This window comes from Physeter macrocephalus, chromosome 16 (assembly GCF_002837175.3).
Source record: "Physeter macrocephalus isolate SW-GA chromosome 16, ASM283717v5, whole genome shotgun sequence".
Lineage (NCBI taxonomy): Eukaryota > Metazoa > Chordata > Mammalia > Artiodactyla > Physeteridae > Physeter > Physeter macrocephalus.
The window spans coordinates 29,316,252-29,326,892 of NC_041229.1; the positions used below are offsets into that span (position 1 = coordinate 29,316,252).

The 10,641-nt window shown below is 41.7% G+C and overlaps 1 protein-coding gene across 2 annotated transcripts in view; it reads left to right on the top strand.

Annotated features, from left to right (window-relative positions):
• PDGFD (platelet derived growth factor D) overlaps positions 1-3,161 on the top strand; it is a 230,071-nt gene extending 226,910 nt beyond the window's left edge. For both annotated transcript variants that reach the window (XM_007107772.4, XM_007107771.4), the window contains exon 7: positions 556-3,161. In XM_007107772.4, coding sequence (XP_007107834.1) covers positions 556-681 — 126 coding nt within the window. In that variant the 3' untranslated portion in view covers positions 682-3,161. The remainder of the gene's footprint in view (positions 1-555) is intronic.
• The last annotated feature ends 7,480 nt before the right edge of the window (positions 3,162-10,641 follow it).

Below are 10,641 nucleotides of genomic sequence, written 5' to 3' on the forward strand. Positions count from 1 at the left end.
AACAAATATGTAAGAACATACACACATTTTCAGTTATTTATGGCCACTAATGACCTTCGTCAGGGCAAAATGTTTTACACCAACCAAACATTTAGCCATACCAGCATATTATGTTCATGACTTTATTCGTTGTCCTGTCTAAAGAGATAATAATATGCTCAGTATTATATTTATCCATAACACATGCTTTGGTCAGAAGAATCTTTATGATAATATTTGGGACAGCACTTGGCACAAAGCAATATTGGGGACAGCACTTGGCAGAAAGCAGGCCCTTAGAAAGCTCTCAGTAAATACTTGCTCAGACACCTGAAGTCATCTTGGTACTGCAGGTAGGTAATGCAGGAGGCATTACTCTATGATCAGTGAACTCCATTACTTTAAGGAGTTGGTGATTGTCTGTAAAAATATTTACATGTGTGCAATCTAAGAGCGAGCACATAGCTTTCATTGGATCCTCAGAGGCTTAAGAACCAGTTGTCATAAGGAGAATAAGTGGTATGTAGTTGAGTTATACTCCAGGCGCTTTCTAACAGGAAATGCTTTTTGTCCTAGGTGTTAAAATTTGAGCCTGGCCATTTCAAGAGGAGGGGCAGAGCGAAGCACATGGCTCTCGTTGACATCCAGTTGGATCACCATGAGCGGTGCGACTGTATCTGCAGCTCAAGACCACCTCGATAAAAGAATGTGCACATACTTACATTAAGCATGAAAGAACCTTTATTTTAAGGAGGGTGTGGTAAGAGACCCCTTTCCCGCCAGCAACCGAACTTACTATTAGCCTGCAAAGCAATGAATACAAGTGGTTGCTGAGTTTCAACCTAGCTTTGTTAGTGCCATGAGAAGTAGAAAGGTGTATCATCAATCTCTATATCCAAGAATATAGGATTGCATTTAATAATAGTGTCTGAGGATATATATGTATATATATCCATGTCTCTGTGTAAATAGATCATATGGTTTATTCAGTATATATAACCAGGTACACCAGAGCTTACATATGGTTTAATTACCTAGACCCTTAAAATCTGACAAAATAAGGGACATAGTAAATACATGGAACATGTCTTTGGAAGATTTGGAAGATGAATTTGTTTATTTTTAAGTTTTGAATCACAAAACAATTTTGGATCTTGCTCTTTTAAAGAAAGCACCCTGTATATTAAAAACCAATAAATGAGATTTTCTTATGCATATATCTTAATTATAAAAAAAGAAAAAATATGGTTTCTGGGACAAGCACATTCCTAACCATTTTTCTCACGAGATGTACTACATACTTGGCTATATAGACAATAATTACCTGTCTCCAAAAGCATGTCATAATAATATAGGTGCTTTAGAAATAAAGCCATTAAGGCTTCTTTTTATGTGTCTTGCTGACACATGCAAATTCATTAACACCTATCGCTAAAAAATTCTCACAGTGTTTATTATTATAATCCTATGAGAGACAATTTATAAGCTATAGCAGAATTGTTTCTTTTCAAAAACCTCTCCATGGAAGTAACTCCTTTGGAGAATGGCATGAGGACTCTGCATGAGCCTTTCAAAATAGTGTTCATTGAAAAATGTGGGCAGTTGAAAGTCAAAAAAGTGAGCATTGAAATATTAACATAACTGGGAATCAGATGGAATATTTGAATGGGATCCATATTTAATATCGGATACATACTCTCCAAATTATGCCAGTTAATTTTATGTATCTTGCTTTTGTGTTTCTGTCTCTTTGATATACAGACATGGATTTACAATGGCATTTTATATTTGGCAAGCCATTATGGACTATTTATAGCCTAGAAGCTTTTGTGTATTAAAACAACCCAGTTTTATTGATGTAGATTCCTAATCATGTACTCACCATTCAATTCAGATGAATTCCTGTTTCTGAACTAAGTGAAATTAGATCTGGGGTCTCTGGTTCTTTCCAGATCTATGGAGCTTGTTCTAAGAAGCCACACTGTAAATTGTGGGTGCACAAGTTCGGCCCTGCTCTACACTAGGAAGCAGTCTTTGCACTAGGGATTATTATTGGTACTTAGAGTAATTTTTCCTCCTCGGCTCTTTGATGTCTGTTAAGACCTCAGAGACTGACTCCAGGCATAAGAAGTGATTCATCATTCTCCAAAGCAAGTCTATTAAGAGAGTGACACTGAAATCAAGATAGATCAGGGGCTGCTCAGAGAGAATGACAATTTTCTCCTCACCTTGAAAGAAAATAGGAGAGCCAGTTTCTTCCTTGAGACCAGGGCCCTACTGACTACAGCCAAGTTGAGTGAGGGCTATGTGACTGGGGCTCATTAAGTCCCAGTGTCAGAGGAGCAGCCTAAATATACTTGGATTTCTGAGCATGGTGCTTTCAGGACCAAGTTCTCAACTATCCTTAGGAGCTCATTTCTGCTCAGCTCTTTGAAAGGCCAATGCTTATTGAAAATGTGCCTTCAAAAATTCCCTGAAAGTGTCCAGTGTTTTTACCTCAGGGGATGACTGGTAAAAATAAATACTCTATTGCTGAGTTGCCCGAAGTCCCAGAACACAATCAGAAATAGCTGAGGCAGACCCTCTAGTAATCAGGAACCACTCTTCCCCTTCATGCCTCTTCCAAGTTTCCTATGAAAACATAGCCTTCCTGTACCAAAACCCAAATTTGTGTTATATCACTCTAGCTTGTTCAGCTGTAAGTATGAAGAATTAGAGTGTTCTACCCAGTTTTCAATAAACCTTCCAGGTTGCAATAACCAGGATGGTTTTCAGTTAAAGCCCCATTTGTACTTTTTATTTATTAGCTGAAATGTAAGCAGGCATATTCACTCACCTCTTTTTTTCTTTCCTGAATGTTTTATTAAAACTTCTCCCTTGGTTATCTGTTATCTATTGCAGTTCTAACATGTAGCCAATAAATCTGTTTCACTGCCATCAAAGCGATAAAAAGCTCACCGTACAAATTACATTTCAAAATAAATCCTAATAAATCCTCATTTCTGCATGGCTCACTCACCTGGAATAATGCCTTCTGTTCAATATGTTTTTATAGGGCAGAGCATTTTTGTAAGTAGAATTTTTCATGTTTTTTGTCATATCAGTAACATGCAGCTTTTTCGTCTTGTAGCGTTTTCTATAACAAATGTAATATGCCTCCTATCTTCATGAAAAATAAATATTGCTTACGAACAAAACTACTCCATTATTTAGTACTCAACTGCAGTTTTAAAAGGTGCACAATGTTACAAACTTACTTCCCCAAACACATGCAGCTGCTTGGAGTGACAAGATTGGGTGATTTCTGCAGGCCTGGTTTTAGAACGTTGTTCCCTGAAAACAGGCTTTTACTTTGTCCCTTCCTGAAGCCACCGGAAACTGGAAATTAAGTGGGACTTGGGTTTTGTTGTTTTCTTGCTACTGTTGTTGCTTCTTTGTTTGACTGTTTGTTCCCTGCAGTCCTTTTAATGAAAGATATTCTCTTCTGACATTCCTTCCTTTGGAGAGTACACAGCCTCTCTCTCCTTGAGGACTTGGAATCAATAACATTATGTCCACCCTCACACCTTTTCCCCTCTAGATGGACACCCCAGCTGGTGGGCAAGTGTTATCAGCTCAGTTGTTTATAATCAGTACTTTATTTCATTATTTGGAAACAAACCCCCCCAAATAATGCCTGAACCTAAAGCATACATTAAAGTGACCAAAAATATTTTAAAATAATAGATTTAAAGATCATATGTAGTTTTCCTTCATAACATGAGTGCTTTCAGCTGGACAGTAAATTACGAACCGTCTCAAATCATGTGAAGGCAGATGATCAATCTGGTAGCATTTGTAAGGATTCCTGGGAAGTGATCTGTGGGAGTTGGGGACTTTTCCTCCCAGCAGGTGGGGGGCTGCAAGTATTATAGTGCATCAGAGAGAAAGCTAGAAGGCCTTGGGTATAGTGACAAGTCTGCCACTTTCTGGACCAGTTTAGGGGCTATACTCCTATAGAGTTTGGTGTGTGACGTGTTGGCAGGGGGCGGGAGGGGCGGCGAGAGTGGGGGCACAAAAACTGATGAGAGCTCTTCTCGCTGCAAGAAATTTTGCTTTTGCTTGTAGCTCAGTCTTCATCATCATCCCACTGGAGACAGGATAACAGCGGCACAGGGTTGGGTGAAACTCTGCCACTTTATTTAGTTTAGTGGTTTTGAGTTGTTTGGGGAAAGGGAGTAGAGACGTATTCTGTGTCAAGAATCAATTTTACTATAGGAAATACTAGCTAATGTGTGAGTCAAAGTATGGGGAAAAACGGGGAAGGATGTAGAATAGTTCATTTAGCTAACCTGGATTTTCATGTACAAAAATCATGCTAGCCATATATATATATAAAAAGTATTTTAATGCAAATACATTAAGAATTTCATTTTATTTCCTGAAAGGTGCATGTGTCCAGTTTTATATTAGTAACTCAACAGATGTCCAAATCTTTCATATTCTCCTAGGGTCCCCTGATAGAACAATAAATTAAATTCATAGATTAGTATTCATGCCTGAAATTCTAGGCAATACAATTTTATTTACTGACAGCTCTGATCAAATATGCTAGAAGACAGAATATTTATAATTCACTGCTTTTATTGACATTCACTTAAATTCTGTTGTTTTTTAATGATCAACTTACTTAAAGACTACACAGGCCTTTAGAACTTAACATAATACACTGGGATATCTCCCGAATATCATAGTTTATCAACAATGGATAAGCAACTAATCACTTAATTTAAGACTTTGTGCTTGATGTTCACGTTATAGTTCAGAATTTGCAAGTTAATTTTTATCTTTTTAAAGTAAATTTTAATTCTATAGAGATCTCTAAAAATTCTTTTGCAGATCGCATTAGAAGAGAAGGGAGCTGAGTCCATAATAAAGGGTAATATATTCAGTGCAGCAAGTTATGGGCCAAGAAATCTTCATTTTCAAATAAAGCCATTTGATTTTCTAATTATTTTAAACTGTTGAATACTGGTTTCCAGGCTTAGTGGCCAGAAACCAAATGTTAAAATCACTCTTGGGTTCAATTTATATTTTAAATAATGCCTGTAGTACAAATTCTCTTTGAAGAATTCAAGTCTCTGGGGCTTCCCTGGTGGCGCAGTGGTTGCAAGTCCGCCTGCCGATGCAGGGGACACGGGTTCGTGCCCCGGTCCGGGAAGATCCCACATGCCGTGGAGCAGCTGGGCCCGTAAGCCATGGCCGCTGAGCCTGCGTGTCCGGAGCCCGTGCTCCGCAACAGGAGAGGCCACAACAGTGAGAGGCCCGTGTACCACAAAAAAAAAAAAAAAAAAAAAAGAATTCAAGTCTCTGGGTCATATTCTAAAATCTCTATCTTTGATTGAGGCAATATTACAAATTCATTCTCCTCAAGTATCTTCTAGTCTTTCCTTTTCTCCTTGTGACTTCCGCATTCCTCCTCTTTCTCACCAGTCTCTACCCACCAGACTTCAAGTCAGAGAAAATCAGGAGCGATGTGTACTTTGGGAAGGCACAGGAGATGGGGTCGTTTAAGGAGATCAGGAGATCAAATGCATGGTTTACCAAATGAGCAATTAGTAGGCTAAAACTGCCAAATGTTAAGAAATCACTGCATTTTGAGCGTTGAACACGTCCAGTAAATATTTCCCAATATTGTCCATTTTTTGTGTAAACTTCAGAATATGGTGGTGAATGTTATTGACTTCTATCGAAAGGAATTTAGCCATAGGCAATAAGAGGAAAACTGGCTAAATGTTTCATATATTCATTCAACAACAAAATGTTTTAAAATGCATGTATGCTTTGAATTTTAAAATGCAAGATCCGGGCTTCCCTGGTGGCACAGTGGTTGAGAGTCTGCCTGCCGATGCAGGGGACACGGGTTCGTGCCCCGGTCTGGGAGGATCCCACGTGCCGTGGAGCAGCTGGGCCCGTGAGCCATGGCCACTGAGCCTGTGCATTCGGAGCCTGTGCTCCGCAACGGGAGAGAAAGATATAAAATGCAAGATCCACAACAGGGGATAAAACTAGAGAAAGATGTTCTAGGTGAGATCAACAACAACAACAAAACCTAAAGATCCCCCAGCAAAAATGCATAAGGTAAATGTGGGCAGTTCAAAGACCAGAGAGTAAAGTGGCAGAAAGGAAAGTAAGCTATATAGAGGAACAATTGGTGGTATGTTTGAAAAGGTAGATAAGTACCTGATTATGCAAAGTCTTCTGTGGCTGGTTAGCAAAGAGCTTTGTCTTTTACACATGGTAGAGGAAGCGATGGGGGCTTCTGAGCATAGTGGGGGGCTGCAAGTGTCATAATGCATCAGAGACAAAGTTAGAAGGCCTTGGGTATAGTAACAAGTCTGCCACTTTCTGGACCTATGTTTCCTCATCTACAAATTAGAAGGATAAGATGTTCTACAGGTCCTTCCAACAGAACAATTCTGCAATTCTGTATTTTGGAAAGTGGCAGTCTGCAGGAAGGACAGAGGTAGGGATACAAATTAGGAAACAAAGTTGTAGTGAAACCAAGTCCCCCTAAAACCGAGTTCTTCTGCCACCCCTCAAGGTTGAGAAGTATCAAAGAAAAGGGGGGATTGAAACTGAGCAGGACCCTGTGGTGCCCCTCACCCAGGTACAAAGTGCTCTCTGTGTCCCCCTTTTCTTGTTTATAGGAAAATGGTTTTCACCTCCAAGACCTTTGAGTTCCAAAGGGCAGATTCAAACAGTTACTAATTAGGGGAGTGAGAGGATGCAGAAACAACAATAGTGCAGGGATGAGGCCTGGTCCTAGTTCCTCCTGGAGGGATGGATGTGCATTACATTTTGATACACATCTCTGAGTTCTTCTACAGGAACTAAGGCGCCGGTCCACATGGAAGAGGACTTCAGGCTGAACAAAAGCACCTGGACCCCAGACTGGTTGGAACCAGAAAGCTGATAATTGAGATTCCTGGAACACCACCCTGTTACCTCACCATCCACCAGTCAGAGGAGAGTCACACACACCCTGCTGTCCTCCTCCCAAATTTTGCCTATAAAAACTTCTTCCCTGAAACCAATCAAAGGGTTCAGGTCTTTTGAGCATGAGCCGCCCCATTCTCCTTTCATGGCCCTACAACAAATAATCTTTTCTTGGCTCCAAACTCCTATATTTTGGTTTGTTTGGTCTGACTGTGTGTTAGGCACACACACTTGGGTTTGACAACACTAGGGGCGAGACAGTAAGGACAAAAGTGAGACCTCAGAGACAGGAAGGCATGTAGGTCCCCTCTGGTTGTGCAGGCTGTGCGTTAAAAATCTCTAGGAGGGGCTTCCCTGGTGGCGCAGTGGTTGAGAGTCCGCCTGCCGATGCAGGGGACACGGGTTCGTGCCCCGGTCCGGGAAGATCCCACATGCCGTGGAGCAGCTGGGCCCGTAAGCCATGGCCGCTGAGCCTGCGTGTCCGGAGCCCGTGCTCCGCAACAGGAGAGGCCACAACAGTGAGAGGCCCGTGTACCACAAAAAAAAAAAAAAAAAAAAAAGAATTCAAGTCTCTGGGTCATATTCTAAAATCTCTATCTTTGATTGAGGCAATATTACAAATTCATTCTCCTCAAGTATCTTCTAGTCTTTCCTTTTCTCCTTGTGACTTCCGCATTCCTCCTCTTTCTCACCAGTCTCTACCCACCAGACTTCAAGTCAGAGAAAGTCAGGAGCGATGTGTACTTTGGGAAGGCACAGGAGATGGGGTCGTTTAAGGAGATCAGGAGATCAAATGCATGGTTTACCAAATGAGCAATTAGTAGGCTAAAACTGCCAAATGTTAAGAAATCACTGCATTTTGAGCGTTGAACACGTCCAGTAAATATTTCCCAATATTGTCCATTTTTTGTGTAAACTTCAGAATATGGTGGTGAATGTTATTGACTTCTATCGAAAGGAATTTAGCCATAGGCAATAAGAGGAAAACTGGCTAAATGTTTCATATATTCATTCAACAACAAAATGTTTTAAAATGCATGTATGCTTTGAATTTTAAAATGCAAGATCCGGGCTTCCCTGGTGGCACAGTGGTTGAGAGTCCGCCTGCCGATGCAGGGGACACGGGTTCGTGCCCCGGTCTGGGAGGATCCCACGTGCCGTGGAGCAGCTGGGCCCGTGAGCCATGGCCACTGAGCCTGTGCATTCGGAGCCTGTGCTCCGCAACGGGAGAGAAAGATATAAAATGCAAGATCCACAACAGGGGATAAAACTAGAGAAAGATGTTCTAGGTGAGATCAACAACAACAACAAAACCTAAAGATCCCCCAGCAAAAATGCATAAGGTAAATGTGGGCAGTTCAAAGACCAGAGAGTAAAGTGGCAGAAAGGAAAGTAAGCTATATAGAGGAACAATTGGTGGTATGTTTGAAAAGGTAGATAAGTACCTGATTATGCAAAGTCTTCTGTGGCTGGTTAGCAAAGAGCTTTGTCTTTTACACATGGTAGAGGAAGCGATGGGGGCTTCTGAGCATAGTGGGGGGCTGCAAGTGTCATAATGCATCAGAGACAAAGTTAGAAGGCCTTGGGTATAGTAACAAGTCTGCCACTTTCTGGACCTATGTTTCCTCATCTACAAATTAGAAGGATAAGATGTTCTACAGGTCCTTCCAACAGAACAATTCTGCAATTCTGTATTTTGGAAAGTGGCAGTCTGCAGGAAGGACAGAGGTAGGGATACAAATTAGGAAACAAAGTTGTAGTGAAACCAAGTCCCCCTAAAACCGAGTTCTTCTGCCACCCCTCAAGGTTGAGAAGTATCAAAGAAAAGGGGGGATTGAAACTGAGCAGGACCCTGTGGTGCCCCTCACCCAGGTACAAAGTGCTCTCTGTGTCCCCCTTTTCTTGTTTATAGGAAAATGGTTTTCACCTCCAAGACCTTTGAGTTCCAAAGGGCAGATTCAAACAGTTACTAATTAGGGGAGTGAGAGGATGCAGAAACAACAATAGTGCAGGGATGAGGCCTGGTCCTAGTTCCTCCTGGAGGGATGGATGTGCATTACATTTTGATACACATCTCTGAGTTCTTCTACAGGAACTAAGGCGCCGGTCCACATGGAAGAGGACTTCAGGCTGAACAAAAGCACCTGGACCCCAGACTGGTTGGAACCAGAAAGCTGATAATTGAGATTCCTGGAACACCACCCTGTTACCTCACCATCCACCAGTCAGAGGAGAGTCACACACACCCTGCTGTCCTCCTCCCAAATTTTGCCTATAAAAACTTCTTCCCTGAAACCAATCAAAGGGTTCAGGTCTTTTGAGCATGAGCCGCCCCATTCTCCTTTCATGGCCCTACAACAAATAATCTTTTCTTGGCTCCAAACTCCTATATTTTGGTTTGTTTGGTCTGACTGTGTGTTAGGCACACACACTTGGGTTTGACAACACTAGGGGCGAGACAGTAAGGACAAAAGTGAGACCTCAGAGACAGGAAGGCATGTAGGTCCCCTCTGGTTGTGCAGGCTGTGCGTTAAAAATCTCTAGGAGGGGCTTCCCTGGTGGCGCAGTGGTTGAGAGTCCACCTGCCGATGCAGGGGACACGGGTTCGTGCCCTGGTCCGGGAAGATCCCACATGCCGCCGAGCGGCTGGGCCCGTGAGCCATGGCCGCTGAGCCTGCGCGTCCGGAGCCTGTGCTCCGCAACGGGAGAAGCCACAACAGTGAGAGGCCTGCGTACCGCAAAAAAAAAAAAAATCTCTAGGAGGTGCTGTTTGCCTAGACTAAGACCAACCAGCCACAAAAGAGGTTAACAAGAGGATTCAACGGTCGTAATGGCTGAATGGGGAGGGCAATGCAGGCTTGGGGGTGTCCTGGAGGAGAGAAGCATGTGGATTGGAATTTTGAGAGTATTCTCAGAAAACCGGGGAGGCAGGAAGAGGGTAATTTTGAGAGAAGAGATCATGTCTGCCAGAAAAGCCAGGGCTTGTAATGTTTACTGGGAGTCATCCTTAGAGTGACAAGGCTGAAATCACGAGAAGATAAAGAACAGAACCTAAAGGACATCCATGACCACAGAGAAGAAGAAAAAAGAGGAATTCACAAAGCTCACAAATATGTGTTCCAAAAATCTGATAAATACTAACCAAGGGCTAACTAGCCCTCATTAAGTGCCAGACATAACAGATTTAGAGAACAATAAAACAGTCATGTTTCCTGCTCTTATCAAACTAGATAAGGAAGGGTAGATATTAAACAAAGAAGTAAATAATTCATTATATTCGTGGAAAAAAAAGCATAATCTGGGATGACATTAAAAGGTAGAATTTAGATCAGGTGCAGGAAAGGATTCCTTAAGAAAATGACATTGAAGCAGAAGCAGAAAGTTGAATAAATATTAAATAAATATTAACCAGGGGGAAAGTAGGAGAATGAGGCATTAGAAATGAAAAAAAGAAAAAGGTGACTAGATTAGAGAAATATTTTGAATGTTTAATCGACCCGTTGGTGATGGATTGGGTGTTGAGAGAGAAGTGAAGGAAGATGTCAAGGATTTTTCCAAGGCTTCTGGCATAACAAACTAGGCTGATACAGATGCCATTTGTTGAGACTGGAGACAGGGGAAGAGGAGGAGATTTGTATATCAAGAATTCAATGTAAGATATTAATGCCAAATGGTCTTTGACAT